General features: G+C 31.9%; 2 protein-coding genes and 2 long non-coding RNA genes across 4 annotated transcripts; 2 read left to right on the forward strand and 2 right to left on the reverse strand.

Moving 5' to 3' along the window:
* Positions 1 to 5,474: 5,474 nt before the first annotated feature.
* On the forward strand, positions 5,475 to 14,154 carry LOC121172890 (uncharacterized). The gene is made up of 3 exons (XR_005886666.1): positions 5,475 to 6,460; positions 10,934 to 11,013; positions 13,722 to 14,154. It is a non-coding gene; the product is annotated as an uncharacterized lncRNA (long non-coding RNA).
* On the reverse strand, positions 6,208 to 7,318 carry LOC121172891 (uncharacterized). Its single transcript, XR_005886667.1, has 2 exons — positions 6,813 to 7,318; positions 6,208 to 6,514 (listed from the first exon to the last, which is right to left on the reverse strand). It is a non-coding gene; the product is annotated as an uncharacterized lncRNA (long non-coding RNA).
* Positions 12,029 to 13,321, forward strand: LOC100782566 (protein EXORDIUM-like 5). The gene has a single exon (XM_003536155.4). It carries the CDS (start codon positions 12,044 to 12,046, stop codon positions 13,196 to 13,198), a length of 1,155 nt encoding a protein of 384 aa, XP_003536203.2. The 5' UTR covers positions 12,029 to 12,043; the 3' UTR covers positions 13,199 to 13,321.
* A 4,067-nt stretch (positions 14,155 to 18,221) lies between the features above and the next one.
* On the reverse strand, positions 18,222 to 21,260 carry LOC100782027 (3-ketoacyl-CoA synthase 11). Its single transcript, XM_003536154.5, has 2 exons — positions 20,057 to 21,260; positions 18,222 to 19,331 (listed from the first exon to the last, which is right to left on the reverse strand). The coding sequence occupies exons 1-2, from the start codon at positions 20,825 to 20,827 to the stop codon at positions 18,549 to 18,551; spliced, it is 1,554 nt and encodes a 517-aa protein (XP_003536202.1). The 5' UTR covers positions 20,828 to 21,260; the 3' UTR covers positions 18,222 to 18,548.
* Between the last annotated feature and the right edge of the window lie 5,990 nt (positions 21,261 to 27,250).

The raw sequence follows: 27,250 nt of genomic DNA on the forward strand, positions 1-27,250 counted from the left end.
ATGATCATAAAAAATAGTTTTATATTATTATTCAATTATAAATTATCATTGATATAATTTTTAAAATAATTATTATAAAAGTAAATAATTTTATCAAACGTGATAAATTATGATTGGATGATGGTGTAAAAAATTTTACACTGTCAGGGTATAATTTTTTTCCCATTTGAAAAAGTTACTAACTTATTATTTTTTTCGTATGGTGTAAAATAATTTTACAATCATCTAAACACAAATCATTATTTGAATTACTTTAAAAGATAATTATTTTAAGAGAAAAAGGGTTATACATTGATACTGTAAAATGTTTTACACAGACATCCAATCACAATCCATCATGTATGGTAAGTCTGTTGACTTTTAAAATAATTATCTTAAAGTAATGCAAATAGTTATTTATAATTGGATGACAGTGTAAAATTATTTTACACGGTTAGTGCATAGACATTAATCTCAGAAAGAGTCAACAAACTTATCATATATGTATGTTTTGATTGGATGATTGTGTAAAACTTTTACATTATTACTATCATTGTATAATGTGACACCCTCTACCTAATATATATATTTATATAATAAAATACATAAACATGAGGAATTACATAAAATAGATTTTAATGTTTAAACATAAAAGAGTTTACATGGGTAAAAGGTTCATATCCACGTTAACCATCAAATTAAAAGTTTATCAAATAAAGGTATGAAAACATCTTTGATCCAAAACAAGGTCGTCTAATTTTTTTTACAAAAGAAAAACAAGTTAAGCAACGAAACAACATAAAATAATATGTTCAGAACATTATGCAAATAATATAGAAACTCATGCCCCAATGTCACATTTTATTCTAGCATTGTATCTCAACATCCTCTAGCACGAGGTTCTTTAAAGTCATCCACATAACTATTTGTTCCTACAAACACAAGGTTCGAGATCATCACATGATCCAAACATAAACAACACACAAGCAGTGAATTATCACATTCCTAAACAGGTAGAGATAAACAAAATAACAAGCTCAACTTAGCACAATTTGCATCATTTTACAACTCATCGGGTAACATCACTTATCCCAAAGATTTAATCACAAAATTATTTCACACCTTCACATTAATCACGTGTTCAGAACAACACATCTCAAGTACAACACAACATCTCACACTCACACAGTTCATTACTCACCATCATGTAATAAGTTACAATGATCATTACTCAATCCTATATGCAATGTGATACCATCTCAGTGAAAAACCTCATCGGCCACCTAAGAGTACATGACAAGAGACCACACACTGGTAAGTCAGATTAGGTAAAATCTTAGAGAGATCAATCAGGGTCACACTATTTTGCGAGAATGTTCAAATCATGTGAGATCGATACACACTTAAAGGAGCACTCAAACTGAATGTATTTATCCTCAAGGCCTAGACTTCGAAAAGTTTGTTAGGATCTCTCCCTCCTGATTCAGGTCCAATCCAAAAAATATTTTAATATGCAGACTCTATCTATGACATATACAAAACACACGACTCCTCAATTGTTCTCAAAATAATTTTAACACGTCGCGTCTCAAAGTGATTCAATTTTTCGGGTTCCCACAGTGGATCTCGTTGTGTATTAACTCGTCGCTCTTAAAGGGTTTTACAGTTATGTGATTGTACGATTCATAACTCATAATTCAATGCACACAACATCTCAATACATGTGTGATCTCATAATTTAACACATACTCAACTTGTCACTTACACATAATTCATCTCACTTTCATAATCCCACTACATCATGTTATCATGCCTCATGCATCATATGCATATCACATAATAATAATATTAACATGACACGAAAACGTATGTATTAAATTGAACTATATTATTTTCAATTAAAAAGAGTTAATAAATAATTAAACTAAAAATGCATTGAAAGTATTTATCGTTGAATCTTAATATATTAATTTGCTTCGATTTAATTTTATTATTTGAATTATTAATTCCTAATTTATTTTAACAATTCATATACATATATATGTTTTATATTCATCAACACATAATAAGCTTGTGAGACTAAAACATGATAAAAAACGTTTCCAACAATCTAATTCTTACACTAATATAGTAAATATTGTCCAAATCACAAACAAATTATATAGAAATGCTTCTCACGACATGAGGAGTAAAACCCCTCAACTATTTCACATAATCATATCAAAATCAAAAGAATCAAAATCATAGGTTCAAAAATACGAAAACACTAAGAACACTCAATTTTATCAACCAATTCGCATCGGGACATCAATTGGCTCGTCAAACACAACAATCTCGTGATTATAATCGTAAAGGGAAAATTAAAATACAATAAATATCCTAAAATAAACCCTAATTTAATCATTTAAGGATCCGTACACATGTTCATTCTAACCTCAATTGCAATAAACTCATCTCTTACCTCTAAGCGGGCTCACATGTGAAGTCTGAAAGTGATAGCGGCATCTCTAGTGGTTCCCTAAGATTCCTCAGGCTTTTCCCCTAGTTGCTCTGTTAGGGTTTTCAAGCGTTAGAAAGAAAGAGAAGGGATTGAAGTCTCAATTTCACTGTCTTTGTGCGAGAGAAATTTCTCTCTAGAAAAATTATTTCACAAATCCCAACGGTAAAAAGGTGCAAAAATGAGTTATGAAGGCGGCAAACAAATTTGAGGATGAGCTAACGATTAATGAATCCGGGATCGTAGTTTTACTGGAACAGATTTGAATGTATACGAGAAAAAAATAGGATTTTAAAAGAGGAAGAACAGAGAATGAATTTAGGAGAAAAAAAGAGTTTATAAACATATCATAAATGTAAAAATTGATATAAGATATCTCTATTTGTAGTTAGGATAGTCGGAGTCTATTATTTATTCTATTTTTCTTTATTTTATAAAAATGAGCGTTATTTTACTCCCTATCAAATGAATAAATAAAAATATATTTTTTTATTCTCTAAAAATAAATATTTATTTTATTTACCTTAAAATCATTATTTTAAATAATAAAACTATTTCTCCTTATTTATTTAATTAAAAAATCTTATTATTTTTCTAAAAACTGAAGGTTACATATAACCTTTTTCTCTGGAAAAAAATATGCAGGGTCCCCTCTACTCTCATTTGTTTTGGACTTTTGCTGATAACAATTTCTTTTGTATATATAATTTAGGATAATTAAAGCTAATTTGACGAACAACTAATATATTTAGGCCAAAACTTGTACGTTGTATATATATATATATATATATATATATATATATATATATATATATATATATATATATATATAAATTGAATTGATGACCTTTGATATTTGTTAAATCAAGCTCACCACGTTAAATTCTATAACTCATGACGAGAGATTAGTTTCTAACTTTATCCTTTTTTATTTTTAAATTTTAATAGTAGTTTAACTGAATTTTCTTAATAGAATATCCAATTTTGCATTATAAATTAGAATATATAACTTGGAAAATGAATATGTCACTTTCCATCTTATTTGGAGATATATTTCGTACACTATCACCGCAACTATTTTATTTTTAATTTTCTATTAGTATTTGGAGTATTTTGTTATCAATTTTTAATCATTGCCTTAATATCAATGGTTAACAAAATCGCTATTAATGCCTGTGTGATGTGGAGGTCATCAATAACCATTTATTGGTCCACTTTGGTGCTACTTGGGCCACAGCCCATTCGGTATGCAAGACTTTGACTAATTAATGTTATTGGAGAATGGGAATCAACGACTGACTCATTTAATCATATATGTGACAAAATTGATGACAAATTGGAGAAAGAGAATGCAGCTTCTTTGAAGAACATGGACAATGAAATTAATGTTACTCCTTCCAATTTCTAACATATGTTTTGCTCTATTTCTTTAATCTTTATATTTGTTTTTTTCTTTAAGGATGGTAGTTCTTTAACTTTAAACATTTGTCAAGCTATAAGTCACCATTTGAAATGGCAAAAGAGAAAAGTGTATGTGTCAAACCTCTCATTGAGAAGCTCTAACCAATTAGTTGCATGCAATGAGTGAGAGCAAGATAGTAGAATCTTTTTTGCATATAGTATTTTGTGAGAAGAAAATGGTTCTTTCACTTCTGAGTTTTCAGATATTGCTTATTGTTGTTCTTAGAGGAAATTAAATGCTTACTAGTATTTGTTAGTATTATCTTTCTGCCACTGAATCATATATTTATTATATACTTTTATTTCCTTTACTTTTTCTCCTTGGATCTGCCTAAGCAAAGTTGAAATTGAAGCACCCATTCTTATGTGTTGTTAGTGTGGTGAAGCAGTAATTATGAACATCAAGAAGGAAATAGCAAAACATTCATTAACTTGTTGAGTAGAAGACAGCTTGCATCAGTGCTTTAGGAAAGGATATATCACAGGAATCAGAGAAAACCAGAAAAAGTAATGATATTAGCCTTGGCTTACTTGGATCATGAGCTTCAGCATATAATGCTTGCCTTTTAAGTTTTGCTTCCCAAGCTGAAGGAATCCTAGAAACTAGTTGTGTGATCTCAATACAATAAATGATATTTGCAGATAGCAAGTAAAAAATTCAAAAGGGTCTTAACAAACTTAAAGACACCACAGAGATTTTACTCTTTGATTTATTATTTTATAGGCCTTTTATTTCTTTTTATTTGTTATTTAAAGTTATACTACATAAATTAAAAAAATGTAATTAATAATTTTATTTATATTATCAAAATTATTTACATTTTCATGGCATGCCTTTTATCTCTTATTTTCAAAATTTACTTCTCTAGCGTGTGTATGTGGCATAGTAAGATAGTACTAGTGCTTACATTGTGGTCGTTTGTTTGCATTGTGCCAGTGACATGTTTGTCCTAATGAAATGACCATTATCTCATTAATAATTTCCTAATTTAGGCCTTTCGCTTTTTTATTTCCCAATTTCTCAAGGCTTATGATGGATCTATTTATTTCAGTTAGTGGGAACATGCCAAAGAAGCAGTCATGTCACATTGACACAGACCAGAATTGTTTTAGCAGCTGCAACTATGTTATACTGTGTGATTGCCTTTTCGGGTACTCGTAGTGCCACCAAGATTTGATAAGATAACAAAATTTGGAGTATTCAACACTCTGAATTAAACCAATTACCTACAATACAACTGGCTAAGCTTCTAATTTGTCATAATGTGGACATCATCGTCTAGTTACTAGTGGGTATTTTATTTATTTAGGAAACTATTCTTTTGAGGCACTGCTTAGCTGGTACTACAATGTAATTGGTTAATTTATCTCCAACTGATTAGTATAATTGTACTCAATGTTAATATGTGAGGTGTTTAAGCCAATTATTCAACATTAAACTTACCTCGAACGAAGTTTCTAGGTGGGTTGAAATTCCTTACAAATACTCCATTATTTTACTATTTATTTATTTGAAAGCAATTTAACAAAGTGCATTTTGAACCAAGAGACAAACTAATTCATCCATAATATACTTTGAGGGAAAAAGTATGAAATTCTGAAATTGAGGAATATTGAGAAGCAATTAGTGTCTTAGCCAACAGCCAACCCAACTAAATTCAAGAGTTTTGGTGAATACAAATTCAGATCTCAGTGTTGCTATTTGTAAGGAAAGTATTTGCACCAATGAGGACGTGCTTTTTAGCAGAAATCATGATGATTAATCATAGAAAATGAAATTTAACGTTTCACAGAAATCACAGTATCTTTCTGTTTGTACCTGATTCCATGCATGAGAATTCTTTCGCTCCAAAGAGTATTTTGGTTTAGATTTAACCCGTGCATGGCACAGACTGAAACACTAGCTAGTAATAGTACAAAGTAAATATTTTGTGTTGTCCAGAGCATCTTAAATTGCCCATCGGTGAGTTTGGAATCTCCCCAATAAAATATGTGATCCTATATATAAAGGACTAAAATAATTCTTCTCCCAACTAATGCCTCTGATGATTTGAAAACCACTTTAACTTAAAAGTTCTATTATTAAAGCTAATTACTATGCTACCCCACCCATCATACAAAAACAGATATAGATAAGGACAACAAAGATGTATGATTGTGGTTTCATGTTAAAGTGTATAATTGTGGTTTACTGAATGTAAAAATACACATATTTGATCCAGTAATAGAAAAATCACAAACTACATGTAAGACTAATGTAAAAAATCAAGAACATCAAGAAACAGTTTTATTGAAATGTTATTTAACAACTTCTATAAAAATATGTAATGAGTGTGCAAATGTAAATTTATACAAATAGCATTGCTCTTATGACATTAGCGTGATGGAACAGCTAATACTATAAAATTTTGCAGGGTCAAGGAAAGTACCTATTGTAGAAGCATTAATCTGCAATAGATGGTGTGAAAAGCCCAAGTTATAATGCACTATCGACCCATCAACCAGCGGATAGACGAAAACAAGGTTCGAATAATTAATATTGCAGAAGATAGGAATAAAGCATGACAATACATTTTCCTGTTTCATGATTAACAAACAGATAAGTGGTCCAGATAAGATAATCCTTCTTTTGTTTCCCCTCATTTACTCCCATAGTTAGTAGCTGGCTGGGTCCTGCTCTCAAGAAAGTGATGTGAAAAAACTGAAAACTCTATTACTATTAACTATGTGTATACATAATACAGTTTTATAATCCTTTTAGACAATTAAACAGTGTTAAAGAATGCTCAGAAAACAAGCTTACAAGTTAGTACAACCCATGTAGAGACTGAGCTAATTTATTAAACTCTACAGGAATCATAAAAGCATAACTTACACCCTGCAACCTAGCTGACATTAATACTGTGCACCAACTTTGTCACTTCTGAGTAAATATAAGAAGTGCCATAAACTTGGTACATCTGTATCTGCTTTAAGCTCATGCACACCTGAGAATATCAAACACCAAAACCTATTGATATCAAATTGCCTAGCCCTTAACCAAGGCACTAAAGTAAATAACCCCACTAAACAAGATTTGTCAGAATAAAATAATAAAAGAGCCCACTAGTGACAAAGCCAAAGAATGTATAAGACAGTAAATTTATTATTTTTAGTATTTTGCTTCTACTATATTCAACAAGTTATAAAAAAGGTTCAGCAGCTTTAATTTTTTTATAGCAATATCCATTATACTGCTCAATATCAATTAACCCAACCCAAATAACAAATCCCAAGATTCCCATGTTACGGATGGGTTCTTTTGTAATGTTTTATAGGTCTTAACTCCTAACAAAACAGCTAATGATGAAATTTTAGCCGTTTCTGAAGTCCTTAACTGGTTTAACCATAACCTGCAGTTGAGATCTTGGCATTTTTTGGTTCCTTCTATCTAATGCAAACCAAATTGCTTACTAGAGCTAATTACTGTCTTAAATTGTATTAGTATTTAAGTACTATATATATATATAATTATATATAGTGCATTCTTCCTAATATTTTAACTTTTCAACTCAGTACTGATTTAAAAATTAAAATTCTATACTAGGAAATAATAGCCACGTACGTTATCTAACTTTCAAACCAAACTATTGTAAACCAAACTAGTGTATGAATAAATTTATTAACCTAAAAATCCAGCATCTTCACATAATAAATTAAACTACCAAATCACCAATAGTCTTGAAACACTAGTTAACAGGATTTTTCTTAACAAAAGTGAGTCATGTGAGAAGCTTACACGAAGCTGTAAAAGGAAGGAGAGAAAGAGAAGAGACAGAATACAATAATACATTGCTTGTTTAAATGGCACGACCTCTTTCCGTAGTACACACTTCATTCATTGTTAGTACTTAGTACGTTGAATTCATGTTATAGATTTCATTTTGGGCTTAATATTTGGATCCTAGAAAAACCCAGATAGAGACCCCAAAGGTCAATTAACGTATACCTTTCATTGGGTTGGCAATGCAATAATACCCAAGGCCCATGGGTATTGATGCATTTGAACCCTACATTATATATAATGACTTTGTAACCATTAACTTTTAAGGAAGATTTTAAACAACTAAAAGTAAAGGATTTTTGTTAAGAAAAAATATTCATTGTGTATTTTTTTAAAAGTGTAAAACATACATACTCTCTTTATCAATAAAATTCTATACTTTTTTACACATACAAAGCCTATTAGAGAAACATAATTCTGATAAACACAAGTCATTAGAAGGCTAAAATTAGGCAGATCACCAAATGTAAAATAAAATTGTGTGGCCCACATGTGTTGGCTAGAAGGAGAAAATATCTACTTTGGTAAAAATCAACCCCTAAGATCACTCACTATGAGCCAAGAACGATGTCCTTGCTTCACCTTTGTGTCTTTATTGGAAAACAAGGTAGTCCCACATCAATTAAAAGAAAGTAACGCTTACATATAATTTGGAGTGCACTAGTCCATGGAGCTCTAGATTTTTTTTAACAGAGGTGCAACTCTCAAGCAAAAACTAAAAATACCAACTCACAATCCTATTCTAGAAGACTGAGATTGGACATTGGACCCACTCTCTAATTGTCAATATGGTATCAGAATTTATATAGCATCACAAACGAAGAGGTTAAATGTAAGTCACAATTAAAAAAATTAACCTAATTAGACTTTGAGGTGTTAAAGTGAGTCGTTTAGTTCGACCCAACGGATCAAGTGGCAAAAGTGGGCTGGCTGAATTCATTATGGGAGCATTTTTTGTCATTCGGCCTCACTCAATGGATAATCAAACTAGACCAAGTTGGTTCTTAAAAATATCAAGAAAGCAAAAGAAAATTTAAAATAAGTGGGATGTGAAGAGAAAATAAAGGGTTATAAATAAAAGGAAACTAGCAAGGGGTCTAGCTCACTCAAATAATACCATTAACTAATGATGTAACAATTATAATTCATTGACTAACCATAAGAAAAAATTGACTGGACATAATCACGTGTTTTGTTTTTGGTAACCTGTTTTTTAAATCCCATCATGCAAGCATAAATAATGAGGATTGCAAAATGACAAAGTATTTAAAAACATCAATGGAAGAGATTTGTTGTTTCAAAAATAAAAAAACAGTGAAACAATGACTAAAAGTAGCCTTAAGTCCCAGGAAAACAAAATCCAATAATCCAAGTCATATAATCCTCCCAGATCTCAAACCTATCACTGGAACTTGGAAGTAATGGCTTCCACATTTCTGCAGAACTCATCAAGGCATCAAGGGCATTCTCTTTGTCTACTGTATTAGACAAAAATAGTGATCCAACAATCCCAAATTCTGTGGCATATGCTATAGAATCTACAACTGACCCACCCTTCATATTTCCAGTAGGACCATATATATGTTGTGGAACCACCCAATATAAAACAAAGCGAAATTATTATGTTATTTGAATAACTCCTCATTGATTATATTCTCTAGACCATAAACATCTTGAGGCTAATGCATAAGCAACCAAATGCAACATTAAATTAAAACAAGACTTCAGGATACTAAGATGAAAAATTGATAGCAGTTATGAAGCCTCATCAAGCAAAGCATAAGATTATTTCAAGCTTAATTTATTCTAATTCCCTTTTAAGAAATTCTCCTCAACACACAAAAGAAATAGAAAAAACACGTAAGTTATGAATGATAAGTGCAGCAGAAAAAAAAAAAACACGTAAGCAATTAACTTAATGTGAAACGCCAGAATTATTAGCATCTACATCCAAAAGGTCCAAAGACATAATATTAGCGTGGACTTTAGGCTTTCCATCTTATAGTCATTAGTGACTTACATCTTTTATTTTTTTTGTATATTTTTTTTTCACTAATCGCATTCAGAAATCAGAACCTTTGTTTGAATAAGAAACCAGGTTATGCAACAGTTCTCACCAAACATGCTAATAAATTCCTTACAAAAGCTGGTAGTGAGAAATTGAGATATCTGATATGTAAGTTTGATATATCAGAATTGAAGAATTGTAAAATAACACCTAAGGTAGGTACTGAATATAATAAGTTTTGCCCAATAAATAATCCTAATCTTTATCCATGAATAGTATGGGGCACTGTGTTTGGTGTTTACATTACCACTTATCAGTGATAATTTAACATAAATAGGTTTATGATAAGAAATTTCTATGTCTGAATTCATTACAAACTTTTAGGAAATAGTGCGTCAACACACTAAGTAAGTTTAGATACATGCACCGTAAAGGCTTCATAATTTTCAAGTTTATACAAAGACCCATAGCATATATATATATATATATATATATATATATATATATATATATATATATATTGTCCTCTGCAAATTAGCATGCTCACCTCATAGACATCAAAATATGACCTACAAACTAATATTGCATTATCTCTTCCTTCTAAGTTTTGTTTTTCTTTAAAAAAAAACTACTATTAGCACAGATACTATATAACACAACGACCTGTAAATATAGCTAGGGAGATACCAAAAGTAGCTTGAACTATTGAAGTGATTGAGAAAGATCGATCAATAATTTCACACCTGATTTGATATAAATAAAGACTTTTTCTGTGGTTTTACCTCCACAGCCAGCAAGGCAACTAAAATTTATTAGCTACCCCTGAAAACGCCAAAATAAATTAGTGTAAACCTCCATTTCAGGTCCCCAAAATACAAAACGTCACTATTTTAGTTATTCATTAAAGTTTACGTCAATTCAATCTCTGTAGCATGTAATGTTAATATCAATTTATTTTCTTGATCATTATAAACACATCAATTTAGTCTCTTAATCTTGCGGTATATATGTAGACTGAAGAACAACTTTAATGTCACTTTCCATATTAAAGAACATAATTAATGTCAAAATTATTTATAGAAACAAAGTGATGACACTTGTATCTTGAGTTTAGAGGATTAAAGTAGGATTTAGTTCATTAATTATGATCTCCGTGTCAAAACAGGAAAATGGGCCAGAACAGTGAAGTTTATTAATTGAAGTGGAACCACCTTGGTGGGTACGGGCAGCACTAACTGATTTCAGGTAAGTTCATGATTCCTTTTAGACAGGCTGCACGCCGTGACTGAAGGACAAGGTGAAATTACAGATCATATTATCGTGCGTGGATGCATCACTTCAATTTGTCAGGGAATGGCCATAAAAACTTGAACTTTTGGTTTCTCTTTAGCTATCATCATCTTTCCGTATAAACTTCACAATCTTCTTGCATAACTAGAAGAAAAAGAGGCGTAAACAACATTTGTGAGTTGAAACAAGTGAATGAGTCATTTTGTTGAAGCAAGTCGTGCATATCACTTTTATGTGGAAACAATCACCAATGCTGATGAATATGAAGTTGACAAGAGTAACATTATCATAAGGAAATGCTTCTCAGCTCTTTACCAAAGATGGATCCCCAAAAAGCTTTCCCAGATAAAGGTAATTGTGCAGAAGAGTTCTTCAATTCGGCATTAAACATTCCCCAAAAAGCTTTCCCAGTTGAAGGAAAATTTTGGAATCTCAGACACGGGAAAAGGAAAATATCAAAACACATGCTAAAATGGTAAAAGGGAGCGGAAAACTTGAAATGAGAAACAAAGCTTGTAAGTTGTAATGTAACCCCACTTGAGCCATTTCATGGCGACTCACTGCTTTGTCTCCCTTTGTACCATGCAAGTCTGCAATCCCAACATGCCCAACACCACTTTCATTATTTTCCACACCCACCAACCAATTCTAAATCTTTTTCCATCGATCACGGCCAGAGTTTCAAGTTTCAATCAACTTCAAGGACGTACTTTCAGCAGCAGAGGGACCCCATCCTCCATCCACCCCCAACTCCAAGCCTAGATTTTTATTTATTTGGTGAAAACTCTCCAAGCCTAGATAGTAGTAAATAAAAGTAACCAACCACAAGTCAGGCTAAAGTAAACAGAACAAAAGTGCCACTGGTAAAGTAAATAAGTAAAGAAAGCCTAAAAGGGTTAGTTAGTGAAGAGAATTTAAAAAAGTAAAAAAAGAAAAGAAGAAGAGATATTTATGATTGATTTTTGTGAGTAAAGTGCGCCCACACATGGCAGCTGTCTCCAGCCCATGTTCCCTGAAGCACTTTATATATCCATCCTTCTTACCATATTCACTTACAGTCCCATCCCTAGCTGAAATTGTCACGACCATGTTGTCATTATTCACCAACTTGCTCCTCTTCCTATCCCTGCTAATCGGTCTATGCAATTGCAGGGTAACAACAACAAATGAAGAGGTGCAAACCCTAAACACAAACACTCACTTCAACCCACAGGTCCCACCCCTCCGAACCCTCTCTTCCTCGAAGCGGTTCGAGGGTTCCTCGGAGTTCGTGAAGCTCAAATACCACATGGGACCTGTGCTATCGTCTCCGATCAACATCTACCTCATCTGGTACGGCAAGTGGCCCCAATCCCAGAAGCTCCTCATCAAGGACTTCCTCAACTCAATCTCCGACGACCACCACCGCGCCTCCCCCTCTCCCTCCGTCTCCGACTGGTGGCGCACTGTCTCCCTCTACACCGACCAGACCGGCGCCAACATCTCCCGCTCCGTCTCCATCGCCGGCGAGTACTCCGACCTCCGCTACTCCCACGGCACACACCTCACCCGCCTCTCCGTGCAGGACGTCATCGCCACCGCCGTCCAGGCCAAGCCCTTCCCCGTCGACCACCGCAACGGGATCTACCTAATCCTCACCGCCGAAGACGTCACCATGGAAGACTTCTGCCGCGCCGTCTGCGGTTTCCACTACTTCACCTTCCCATCCAAGGTGGGTTACACGCTCCCTTACGCCTGGGTGGGGAACTCAGGAAAACAGTGTCCCGAGGTTTGCGCTTATCCCTTCGCTGTTCCCGGCTACATGGGCGGCGGCGGCCCCGGCCACCTCACGCCGCCGAACGGCGACGTCGGAGTGGACGGCATGGTGAGCGTGATCGGGCACGAGCTGGCGGAGCTCTCGTCGAACCCGCTGGTGAACGCGTGGTACGCCGGCGAGGACCCCACCGCGCCAACCGAGATCGGAGATTTGTGCGAGGGGTTGTACGGAACGGGTGGTGGCGGCGGTTATATTGGTTCCGTTATGAAAGATGGTGAAGGGAGAACCTTTAATCTTAACGGTAGGAATGGACGGAAGTTTCTAGTGCAGTGGATTTGGAGCCCCGTTTTGAAGGCTTGTGCTGGGCCCAATGCTTTGGATTGAATTCCTTCATACATTACAAGCTCTGCCTGCTACTCTTTTTTTGCTTACTTACCCTATCTATGTATCATACACCTAATGATGCTTTTTTTTATTATTAATGACGATATTCATTTTTATCTTCTCCATCCTTTTTGCGCTCTTTGATTCCAGTCCCTGAATTTGAGTCTTATGATCTGCCAATATCATTGTCTCAGATAAAATATGATGATTACTAAATTCGTTAAATGTATCGTTAACCTAATATATTCTGCAGCATTATGAGTTTAAATTAAACTTACTAAAAGCAGGCGATGATTACGCTAGGCAAGAATCTTGAATACTCTAATCGTGACTCGTGAGTACATTGTATGAGATAATCTTGTCTTATTCTATACAGTAAAATTATGTTTACCGTGTTCTTATGAAACTAATTTTTTCTCTCACTTCTTTATTATGTTTGGTTATAGTTAACTAATTTCATTATACGATGATCTGTAGTTTTAATTGCATTCGTGTTCGTGTTGTCTTCCTTTAATGTGCACAGTTATTCTTGTCGAGGGGCGGAGCTACTTGGGGAAGTTACTTGTAGACGGGGGAGCCATGAAATTGCAAAAAGTAAAGCAAACTTTTTAAAAAATATTTATATATAGGTACGTTTTGTTGAATTAGGAGAAATATTTGAGGGAAAAAAATAGGATGGAAGATTTTATATCGTGGTATAAGGCATGGGTGTGTGTGATTGATTTATTAGTGTTTGTGAGTGGAGGGAATGCTTATTAAGACGAGTTTAGTATTTTTATCACTTATGATGTGTGAGATCATGGATGAAAGACTCTTCAACTTTTACGAACATGCACGTATAGGTATGTGAACTTCCTTATGTAATGTCAAAATGCTTATATATAATGTGTATGTATTATATAAGTATAAATATATTTAGTGAAATAAATATTTTATGAGTGAAAAATAAAAATTAAACGAGTCATACATTCAATAATGATAGAGATTTATTACTTTAGTTCTTATATCAATATATCTTCTTATCGTTTATGAATTACAATGAAAGATTTTTTAATACTTAAAGGACTTTTTAGTATGATTTTTAATACTGAAGGATTTACCTGAAGGACTATTTAGGAGAGAGAGTAATACTTTAGATAAAAAATTGATGATTTTTTTTTTCTTTTTTTTCCCTTCTTGGTTCTTAGTTTATCGCACTTAACTTTTTCTTACAAAAATATCTTTATTTGATTTTGGTATGATGATTGAGCAACTTAATTAATAGAAAATTATTAAATCATAAGTTATTTTAAGATTTTTTTTACATAAGAATGAAAAAATGTCAGAAAATTTAGATAAAATTATAAAATAGAAAATCTATGAATATTTTTTTTTCAACCTTATTTTTGGCCCTCCAATTTTTTGGTTCAAGCTCCGCGACTGCTCTTGTCTATACTAGTAGTAATAGAACTTGAATGTAAACTCTTTAGCTTTTTAAAATGTTTCTTACTATCAACTTTTTAAAAGTAAAGCAACCCTCTAGTTTTATTATAATACTAGTACACTTATTTATTATTTTTAAAAATAATTCAACACGGTGCTTTGTTAGTTGAATGAATAATTTAATATTTTTAAATTCAGCTTTTAATAAATAGTTTATCTTTTTCCAAGAGAAAATTGGAAGGGAGAAGGGAACTTCCCATTCCAATACATAAGCAGTGCGTGAATATTATAATTACTAACATCATCCTCTAACTTCAAACTCAGTTTATGTGATCCATAAAAATAAAGAAGCCAATTAGAAAAAGCCATTTCCCATTAGCTAAATAAATTATAATCTATACTTAAGCTTATTTGATTATTTTATTCTATAAACCAAATGTGCACTATATTTTTCCAACAGTATCTTGTTAGTCATTAGATATAGATTTTCCTAGTCTCTACTTTCTACCTACCAAAATCAAGTATGTTGAGGAAGTATTGAAAGTAGCACATGCAAACGTGAAGTCTAGTAATGCAAAAAGACTACCAAAAACAACAATCCCCCCCCACCACCACTTAGGCACATGGTAATCATGAAATTAATTATGTGTGTTTCTATTCCTTGATCGTAGATTTTTGGCATGTTTACTTTTTGCTTTTGACATTATTCGATTGGATGGAATGGGTGGAAAGATCAAAGATGAATAGCAAAAATTTTGTGGCTTTTTAATTTTGTTGATGATGGGAGAGAGAGATGCCGATGCTAAAGGGCAAGGAAATACTAAGAAGAAAGAGAGACTTCGAGTCGAAAAGTGTTAACCAATTCAGGCCCACTTCAATTGCAAAATTTGTTGTTCACAGCTAATCACATGTCCCACTCAGCGCACAATTACAAATAACACGACCCATCTTGTGAAGTGTATTCATTGACATTTATGTCTATTATTGATCTTCACTTTCAAAAAATTTAGGAAGTTTCGGAGTGTATTAGCTTACAGTTAGTAGCTGATAAAAATATCAGACATTATTTTCCCGGCCTTTTAGTCTTTTGTTTTCTCTTGTTCTCACCAAACACAAAAAGATTTGGAAGGATAGCTCCACATGATTTTTTTTTTCTTTAAGAGAAAATTATTTTATGTCTGTATGGTATTCAAATAATTTTTTCTACTCTATGGCAAAACTGCAAATTAAATTTGATTACTATTGAAAAAATACAATTCTACTTTTCTTTTTGCAACACTTAATCATTTCAACGACAGACCAAAAAAATGTATCAAGATGTTATATAGTTTACAAAACATCATATTCTCGTGTTCCCCTTATCTTTGAAGAGATACAAACAATTTTATCTCTTTAAACAGGAAATATATACTTTATATTCAATCATAATTTATTTCTTACATAAAATTGTATCGTATGAAAAGTTGGCAAAATATAAATATATCATGTAAACACTCTGAGTCCAGAATTTTTTCCTGTTTGAACTTAGGACAACATTCTCTCCTCTTAAATTTTTCGACACCAAAAACAAAAACGAAAAGTCGATTTAAAAAAAATACAGATAAAAATACTTTTTTTTTACTTTTAAATTGTAGTTATTTTGTTAACTATGTTACTTACAAAGATTTATTAATAGGGTTAAAAATATGTTACCAATATGAAAACTGATTTTTGTATTAGTAAATCTTCTTAATGTCCTATAATTTGAGTTCTATCATGTTTATTTAACCTACATATTTAAAAAATGTCTTAAATAAAAATGTTCGAAAAATGATTAAAACAACTAAGCTTGCAGGTTGGTCCATTTACCAATCATCCTTAGTTTTTAATAATTTCTTATATGTTTTTGGTTTATCCTATATACAAGATCACACGAGGAGTTTAATTGGTAGCTTATTTGATTGAGTGGTATGTAATAATATTTCACCTTTAAATGTAGGAGAATTTCATTTAAATTAATTATTTGATAAGCCATCAGCATTCTTAAGCCTGCATTATTAATCGCTAAACCCTTGTCCTAGACCAATAGATCGATTTGAAGTTCTTTTTATTCTTTTTTTAAATGCATATCAAGTTTGAAGAATTGTGTACAGTGTACTCATACAAGTCCAGTTTTAACTAATCACATCGCACGCATGCTATTCAAATGCAGTTAACCCAAAAGACTTATCAGCCCAAATTCAAATGAGAATCACTCAATTTATTTATCTGTTTCTTGCGTATTATCACAATAGCTACTTATAACCAAAATGATTGAGACTGCTAATTAATGTACTGAGATTAAAATTACATTATTTGGATACTACTTAAATTTAATTTTTAGCGAAAATATTTTGTTATCATATTTTATTTATTTCTTAATTGAACTCTGAACTAATTATAGTTTCTTTTAAAATATCTATAAAAAAATTAAGATAAAATGTCAATAAGCAATGCATACATCTAGAAAAGAATTTGATTTTTATTATAATTTAATAATCTTATTATAGATAGCAACTATATAGATATAGTCAGTAAGCAATGCATACATCTAGAAAAGAATTTGATTTTTATTATAATTTAATAATCTTATTATAGATAGCAACTATTTGTTCACTCACTTTTTCTACTACTTGTTTTTATCTTTTTATGTTCTTATTTTTTTTATTAACAGAAAAAGAAAGAAAACTTTCCACTTGTTAATTTTTTTATTAGCGAGCCTTGGGTGTGGTGAAGGGATGATGCCTGAAGAATAACCAAATGATGTATCCCTTGAGTATCATCATTAGCAAGAGAATCAGCAACCTAGTTCCCCTCTCAAGATATTCCTAATAAGAAGAATCCATCGGGTAGTAAGGGTGAGTGGAATGCACAAAGAGAATATGATTCACACACCAAGTTAGAAAATGACTTGGAGTTCTGCAAGAGTATTAGAAGCTACTCCACATGAGCCAAAGAAACTGACAATCCATACATCACTCCATTCACGAACACCACCACCAAAACCCGCTTCTCTTGGGTTACCAAACGCACACCCATCAATGTTGAACTTGGACACACCAATCTCTTTTTATATTATGTTTCAGAAGTTATTTCAATTAATTTTTTATTTTACTATTTAGTTAATAATTTTTATTTTCTTGAAGAAATTAAATTGCCACAACTTTCTTTAATTTGAATTTTTATTTTTCTAGAGCCCGAACCAAATATGTTTTGATAAATTTATAACAATAAAAAAGAAAGATTTTATGAGAAAAATATGATAAATATACATTCATTATCATATTTTTTAATGCATCCCGATGTAATTTTTAGTAGAAAAGTTAATAGTATTTATTAATTTCTTAACAGATATCTTAATAAGAACATTAAAAAAAATCCTATCTAGCAATTTTTTATTTTCTTCTAAAGTTGTGTGTACTAATTGTCATATCTTAGATGTTTAACATTAATTATCCATCTAATCTTGTTTAATCCTTAAGCATGGAACAAATCTTGTTGAAAGAGACGTTTTCGATAAAGATGAATCACCCCTTTCAGTAAGACTAGTTTGTACCCAACAATGTCACTGTACGAAATAATTTTAGTCAAACCTTAATTAACAACTATCAATACATTTTTCTTTCTCCAATACAGCCCCTAAGCTTGATGAGCAACTTAAAAAATCAAATTTCATGAACCTTTGAAAGGTCAAGTAGTAAACGTAATACATTTTTATGAAAAATCGTGTAATAAATTTCATTGGACAATAATTGTATGCACACTCTTACGACTTGAACACACTAGCACAAGATCAAATCAGCTGGGAGTAATCTTCTCTTCTAAATTTTGCACACCTCCTAAGATTAACAATGAAAACCTCAAGTAAATTAATTTCCTCCTCCCAAAAAAATGCAAGAGGTTGTTTAACTTAGGAACTAATGGTTGCCACTTTAGGCACATGAACAGGAAACTCGTGAATCTCATCCATCCAAGGATTTTTCTCCTTTGCTGGATTAATGGTCCTCAATGCACGCCACACAGCACTGTTGCACTTGAACCCTGAACCAAATGCAATCTGCCAAGTCCTGTCACCCTTTCTGATCCTCCCTTTAGCTTCAGTGTAGGCCAATTCATACCACAAGGAACTGCTAGAAGTGTTGCCAAACCTGTTCAGTGTCATTCTTGAAGGCTCCATGTGCCAATCAGAGAGCTCAAGATTCTTCTCCAACTCATCCAACACTGCTCTTCCTCCAGCATGGATGCAAAAGTGCTCAAAAGCTAGCTTGAAGTCTGGTATGTATGGCTTTATTTTCATCTTGAACACTTTTCTAGCCACCAAAGTTGCAAAAAACAAGAGCTGTTCTGACATGGGAAGGACTAATGGGCCAAGTGTTGTGATATTGGTCTTGAGGGCTTCTCCTGCAACAGCCATTAAGTCCTTTGAGAGTGCCACACCAATTGTTTTCTTCTCATCTTCTTCTTGGAAGACACAACCATATGATCTGTCATCTGCACCCTTGTGAGTACGCACTGTATGGATCAGTTGGTATTTGGCTCTTCTGCGATCAGAAGACTTGTTGGAGAGTAGAACTGCAGCTCCACCCATTCTGAAGAGACAATTTGAGACTAGCATTGACCTGTTGTTGCCAAAATACCAGTTGAGAGTGATGTTCTCCATGCTCACCACTAAGGCATAAGAGTTTGGATGAACCTGTATATATAAATTATCATAAAAAAGTTAATAGCTAGCCCTTAAAATTTTGCAATAGAGCAATCCTGAGATAATCATGAGTGTATATTTAAGGAAAAAGGACTCATGTGCAAAACTATCAATAAAATTTCTTTTGATCCAGTCACTATTATTTTATATAAATGTCATAGACAACAAGAACCGTTGGTATATATAGTAAGATCATATATAACTTTCAATTAAATGAATACTCTGATTTAATTTGAAAGCTTCATTTCCCCCAATTGTGCAAGTGAACAACTGTTTGTTAAGGAATATGTAAACACATCCACAAAAGGTCCATTTCTTTTAGATACTGTCGCTCGGGTACCGTATTAAACAGGGTGGCAAAATCGCTAACCTAACAAAACTGCCACCAATATTGACAAAGATCACATGACCAATTGGACATGTGAACAGCTGGGGCAGAAATTGCCACAAGAAACATTAATTTATGCATGTGGCCCCACCTGATGTTTATATTGAACATCCTATTACATGAATAATGAAATCCTTTTGATTTTTAATTTTTTGGCCAGATGAAGATATAGACCATAGGGTCATGCATTCTAGACAGTTACAACTTAAAATAGATATGAAGTGATAGCTAAATGACCATGAGCAATAGAGCATAACCGGTAGTACTATGACTTAAGAGAAATGACTAATTTTTTTAAAAGAATATTAAAGATCAGTGCAAAACAAACCTGGAGGAGCTGTTTGGCAAGGTCTATAGAGATAAGTCCAGCACTGCAACCCATGCCACCAAGATTATAACTTTGGATATTCCCTCTCAGCTTGTAGTGGTTCACAATCATTGCAGAGAGAGAAGGTGTGGGATTGAACAAGCTGCAATTCACCACCAAAATCCCAATATCCTTAGCCTTCACACCAGTTTTCTCCAGAAGCTGGTCAATGGCTCCAAACATCACTTGCTCAGCTTCTTTCCTTGCTTCAGCCATACAAGGGTTTGGAGGGATACTCAAGATTGCTGGGGGCAAGTAAGTCTTTTGTCCCAAACCAGACCTCTCAAGTATCTTCTTCTGAAAGGCCAAGTTCTCCTCCGAAAACACACCAGTTTCCACAGACCTGTGCATGAAAATCTCCCTTGTGCAAGTGCAATCTGGCTCTGGCTTGTAGCACGCAAAATCCACCAAGTAAACACCCCTTGGACGGCTCATGAAGTAAAAGGTGACAAGGAACACTATAAGGCTAGAACATAGAGTCACTGAGACAAGATTGAACTTGAGATTTTCCCATAGTTGGACAACATCTTGGTAAGAGATTGTTGAAAGATGAGCAGAAGCTACACCAAGAAGGGGTATGAGTAAAAGGTACATAGCATTGGAGATCAAGTAGTGGTAACCAAGCTTCACATACTTAAGTCTCACGGATAGGAGAAAGTTTGGAAGTTTCCTTCTTTCTTGTGAAGAAGCTTCAACAGAAACGGTTCCTGAACCCGGGGTATGATCTGCCATGATATCTGTGGAGGAAGAGGAACCCTTTTGAAACTACTTTTGAGGGGACCCAAAATGGAAGAAAACAAGGAATGCAACTGCTCAAAATGATCAAAAGACTGTCTTTGGGTTTTCTTTCTCAAAGGGAAAACTTTTTTTTTTTTTTGGCAAAGTACTCAACTTTGGAAGAGAGTGTATGTTAATTAGCCTATAAGAATGTGAATGAGAGTACAAAAGGAGAAGAAGAAGATCCAATGGGTTGCAAAATAATGAAAGATGGCAGGGTTTTAAAGGGTGAGAGGAGGAGGGGGAGGATAGTCGATACAACTACCCCAACGAACTTTTAATTGTTACATGCGGGAGCATTGAATAAGCCAAGCCAACTGGGTTTATTCATGTGGTTTTTTGACCTTGTTCTTTCCCTGTTATTGCTACTTTGCCACTTTATGTTTTGAAATGTGTTCTCACTTCTCATATTTCTCATTCATTTATAGACACGAGTGCACCATTGCCATGCGTGTTAATTAGATTGGTAAACAGTCCACGGTTTGGGTCAAAATCACACGTTATTGATTGGTGAACTGAAAATAAATGATGTTTACACGTCTGCTTTCTGTTTAGTAGTAAATTCATTTTTCTCCTCCTTTTCACTTGGTTTCCTTCTGAAAAGGAAAGCCTACATCCCACACGACACAATAAAAAAAAATGTTTCACACGTATAAACAATCAACCACCCTCCCTCCATAGACCATAGTCCATATATACAAAAGTGTTTTATAACTTTGCTGTCAAGATTGCCACTTTAAAATGATAGAAAAAAACTCTCACAAGAAATGAATTTAAATCATTTTAAATTGAAGTGAATTAATATAAACTACTTATTATAATGTATGAATAATTTTGATATTTCATTAATATTTTAAAAAACTAAAAATAATTAAGTAAAGAAGCTTATGTGCGTTAAACTTTAAATAAAAGTATTCAAAAGATAAGGATAATTTTTTAATTTTTTAATTATTTGCTTATTATAATTTTAATTTGCCTCAAATAAATTATATCAATTTAACGTTTTTTTAGTATTATGTCTATCAATTTTTCAACCACCATTATTAATCATCCCATGTTTATAAGTAATGCATTTATGATGAGAAATAATATTTTAGTAAAATTGTTATTCTTAATTTGTTTGAAAACAAATCTTAAATATTAGTCATTTTAGAATAGAGAGACTAATTAAAAGGTTGGGAAAGTGTAAGAGTCTTACGTTCCTAGTTGTTTACTTTAATTTATATAGAAATAATAAAATTATATGTGGTTAATTGTAACTAATATTTTAGTTGTGCTTTGTATAAAATAGTTATAGAATTAAATTTTATATTAAAAATATATATTTTATTTAAATAATTATATTATAATTAAAATTCAAAAAACATAAATATATTTAAATATATAAATTATATTTTATATTTATAAATAAGATTTTGAATTATGATGTAACATTATTTTTTATTATTGACAATTTAATTTTAAAAGTTGTTGAAATTCAATTTACTGATAAAGATAAAGCAGAATAGATTAAAAGAGATAAATGATTGAAAAGATCAAATAAATTTAAAGATAAAAGCAAAGTATTTTAGGGTGATTGAGAGGGAATTTTATGGAAAAATGCAGGAATAGTGTGTGAAATGCAAAAAGAGATCCTCTCTAGTGGAAAAAAAGGTCGATATGATCAAGTGTCGTGATGTCATCATTTATTCTCTAAAACTCCAATTTGTAATGGAAAAATGTTATATTAATAAAGTTTATTAAAAAAAAAAAGCTAATTGAGAGAGTGAGTGTCAACTCTCAAAATTGTATATTATTTTTTTGGTAGAAATTATAGTTATCTTTCACTAAAGACAAATTATATTTGTTGGATAGAATTATCCTAGTGCTAAAACTTTTTTTAAATATTTAATATAATTATATATTTTTAAGACTTAAATTTGAGACTAATGATTAAAATAGAATAATCTTGTGTTAGTTTTCTATGTCCAATAGTAAAATTTATATTCTAATTTATAATATATGAATATATTGTTAAAAGGTGTTTTGCAATTGAAATAACTTAAAAAAAAAAAAAAGTAAATGTGGATAAAATTTCATTACAAAGATTACTCAATGACAGGATTCCAAATAGTCGGTTGTTGAACGTTCTATCTGATTGTGCAAACCTTAAACTGTGGAAGTAAATTTGATTATTTAAAGAGAAAGCTTGAGATTATGTAAGAGTGCCACGTTTCTGTTTTTTTTTTTTTTTTTAATTTTTAGGGAACGTTTCTGTTTTATTGATTTACATTTAAAGCCAACTAAATTTGGAATTGCACATTTTGGGGACAAGAAGCAAGCTCAATATATATATCGTCCTGGATGTTTGATAGAGTTTGGCCTAAGCACTGTACTTAATTCATTCAACTCGATTATTGCCATTTACTATATCCATTAGTAGGCTTCCTGTTTGTCTTTAAAATTAATTAGTAGAAGCTAACATCATTAAAGTGCCAAAATGATAATAACATCTGTTATCTAAGCACTGTACTTAATTCATTCAACTCGATTATTGCCATTTACTATATCCATTAGTAGGCTTCCTGTTTGTCTTTAAAATTAATTAGTAGAAGCTAACATCATTAAAGTGCCAAAATGATAATAACATCTGTTATCTATACTATTTAATTATCTCAAAAGTCAGCTTCCTGATTGTAGTAGTACTCTTAAAGATCTAATCAATGAACGTAATTACTGCTTTGTTGAGTTAGCATAAACTTAATACAATATCATATTATCATGCATTGTTATTTTCAACATTTCATTAGCCAACTACCGCTTTAATATGCTGTTAATCCCCCCCCAAATGCCCTTTTATTACTGTTATTTGTTAATGTTTTATGTGCATTTTCCCGTGCAAGATCATGGTTTGCTTCTGTAGTTCAAAACCACCACCCTCATATGCGTGTCCGATAAGCCAATATTGCTAAATATCATGTCAACGAAAATCGTTAGTCTATGATAAATGGAAGATAATATTAAGTGACATCATATACTAATAATTTTGTTATTGACACATATTAATTAATTGTTACTATTATTAGTTTTTTTAATTAAAAAATTTAAATTTATATTTTTTTTCTTTATCACTAGATCAATTTTATATATTTTCTTTTGATCATTTTTTTAAAGACAGAAAAATCAAATAAATTGCTATATATTTTTTTAAAATAAATAATACAAATTAAATATTTTTTGTATCTATATCATGTAAAATGACGAAAAATATATGTAAATCTTAACAGTCAAGCATGGAGAATGAAATTCTCTTGTATATATCATGTAAAATAACAGAAAAATATATGTAAATCCTAAGAATCAATGGAAAAGTATGGTTTTTGTTATATTTCCGACAAAAAAGGAGTACTGTCAAGTTTAAAGAAAAAATTAGAAAAAAAATATTTTTTTCCTTTGTACTTCCTGTCAAACTTATAGTTTCATATAGATAAATTTGGTCCCCAAACTTTTCAAAAAATATAGATTTAGTCTATCATTTCTAAGAATTTATCATATTTTTTTTAAGTTAAGAGAGATTATATTTTTTAAAGTTTTGAGATAAATTTATGAATTTAAAAATATAAGAACTTCATCCTATTTGATCAAAAGTACAGAGACTAAATTCACATTTCTCTCAAAATGTATTATACAATAATAAGGCGTGCATGTTGTATGGAAGTGGGTGATGAGTAGTAAAAAGTGAATAAACTATAAACTTAATACAGCATAAATGAGATTTTGCATTCTTTTTTAGTAAACATATTAGACAAAACAGGATTAAGAATAAATGTATTAAAGAGAAAGTTGAGATAACATTTATTGTAGAAAAAAAAAAGAAGATAAAATCTTGCTTTAGGTGATTTAGACATATATGAAGAAGACCAAGTAGATGTATTTTAAGATAATTATAATTAAGGATAGGCATAACATTAATTAGAAGTAGATATAACATCATTGAGAAGGATATTTAGAGTTTTCAGACAATTTATCATCCATGCACAGTTGCAGACATTCGTTTTCTATGGCAAGTAATACTATAATAGTAATAGTATTGTGTTTTTAGGTTGGTTTACTACTTTCATGATATGATTGAGAACTCGTCTCGGCGCATAAAATGGGTGTAGTATATTGGAAAGCTCATGTAATTCTGATCCACGTATTAGTTGTTTTTAATATCGGTTTTGATTTGCGATGAGGCACTTAATTAGTAAATCTTAGAACCGCATAACTTGAGAGCGTTTAAGCCAAGTTCAAATTATGAGAGTGATTAATAAGCTAATGCATCGACTAAAATAAATACTGAAAATATTTACATAGAATAAAGACATATGTATGTATCCTTTCCTTAAAATAAAATGTTTGATATATGTCTATCTATGAAGATTGTGAATGCGTCAGCGGAAGCGGAACTTAAGGTTGAAAAAATTGTAACAATAATAGCAACAAGCGTGTCTCAACGAGTTGACTCTTTCAGAGTCACCGCTTACGCGCGCTATTGTGATGTGTTTTGTTTGGATGATTTTGTAGAATGCGTGTCAAAGTTAATGGCGGCACTTTCCGGTTTTGGGACAGCTTCATCCAACAAACCCATAACTATTTCATCTCTTAAATGCTCAAACTTCCCACCAAACACCTCCCAATTGCCATGTTGCGCTATGTGAACCACACTTTCCACTCCTTTCTACCCGCTGGCAAACATTTAAAATTCGCACAAGTAAATATGCAATTTTGTGCATAAGATTATTCGGTGCTTCCATTGGGAGTTAGCAATGGTAGACGGGAATTATGCCTCACACGAAACAACCTACCATCTTTATCTATGTTTAGTGCTAGTAGTAATCTAATTGCATCCTGGTTTGGTCGATTTTTAAAGCTCTGAGGAGCAATTTAAAACAATTTAATATGCTTGTGTAGCTAAATCGGTTGATTGACATTTTCCAAGCATCTTTGTTTGTTGTTTTTTTTTCCGGTGAAAGTGAGTGAAGCCCTTTCATTTCTTCGTCATATGGTCTTGCTTTCCTTCTTGATATATTCAATCCTTTTTATTAAGCTTGAAGCAATCACTGAAAACATTTTATTTTTTTTAGGTTTTGGGCCGACTTCTTTAGCATCAACTTCTATGGGTCGAAATCTTTGAAACTTATCTCTTTAGACTAATTAGTGTAATCTAGTACTAAATACTCCTATAAATGGCATGTATTTTTTCAACAGTTAAAAACTAAAATTTCAAGTGTCAACCAACAATGCCATAAAAGGGATGTTCCTCCCACGATATGGGGTTAGTTTTCATCTCTCCTTCTACAATACACAGAAGTAATTCCAAATAATAAGAAATCATTCACCCACTTAAGTTGAGTATTAATATATCTTTAGAAACCCTAGAAGGGCACAACATACTTTTGAATGTTTTGATTATAGGTCATCTTTAGGCTTATCCTCTAGTGAGGGTGACATATGATAGGAACAAAAATATTTTAATTAAAAGTTAATATATTTTAATTTAATCACTTAAAGATAATTTCATATAGGATCGGAGGTAGTATTTAGTAAAAAGAGAGAAAAAATGTGAGTTAAGTAGGAATTTTTTAAATATGTGTTTTAGACTCGTTACATGGTGTGAACCTCATCAAGAATGAAGTGCACAGTCTTGACTCTTGTCATTAGTATGCAACGATAATTGAGAAACCAGAGACTTTGAATTTTATCCACTCCTCGCAGGAGGGAAACCGGTGTGCAGACTTTCTCGCCAAGTTTGAACCTAATTCGGAGTCTTGGTTTATGAAGTTGGAGTTTTCTCCAAATGATTTAAAGGGGTTGTTGTTGTTAGATGATGATTTTGTGCTTCACCCAGTCCCTAGAGTGTAGTCTTTTACTTTCTTTCTTTTTTCCTTCATTTACCAAAAACAAAAAAAGTCTAATAGAAAGTTTAAAAATGCACCTGCTAATCAAAAGAATTTCAATCACGTGAAGTTATATAAGCGTTTCTTCTTTCTTTTTTTCAGTAAATTGTTTCAAACAGGGAAAAAAAGTTCACCAATATTAATGCAGTACTTTCTATCACTCATATCGAAGTTGATTAATTTGAAAGAAAACTTTTTCTTTTAATCTTGTTCATTTATTGATACTGTAAATAAAATTTTCTTCTAAACTCATAAAATAAATTATAATTCAATATATATTAAACAGATGCCTTGAGGTGAATTGTATTTATTGGTATCAAGACTATCTAGTTCGATCACTATCTAGTTCAATCAGTTCAATAAAATGTGTATTATAAATTCTTTAATATTTTATTGATTAATTCCTATAGATAAAAATACTGTATTTATTTGATAAAAATAGGAAAAAAGATAGAATAAC

Source organism: Glycine max, chromosome 10 (genome assembly GCF_000004515.6).
Source record: "Glycine max cultivar Williams 82 chromosome 10, Glycine_max_v4.0, whole genome shotgun sequence".
NCBI lineage: Eukaryota > Viridiplantae > Streptophyta > Magnoliopsida > Fabales > Fabaceae > Glycine > Glycine max.

What these genes read in the sequence shown, in the direction of transcription:
- LOC100782566 (XM_003536155.4), top strand. Translation starts at nt 12,044, where the DNA reads ATGGCAGCTGTCTCCAGCCCATGTTCCCTGAAGCACTTTATATATCCA.
- LOC100782027 (XM_003536154.5), bottom strand. Translation starts at nt 20,827, where the DNA reads ATGGCAGATCATACCCCGGGTTCAGGAACCGTTTCTGTTGAAGCTTCT. An exon ending in TTGCCAAACAGCTCCTCCAG is followed by an intron (nt 19,332 to 20,056) that starts GTTTGTTTTGCA and finishes TTATATATACAG; the next exon opens with GTTCATCCAAACTCTTATGC.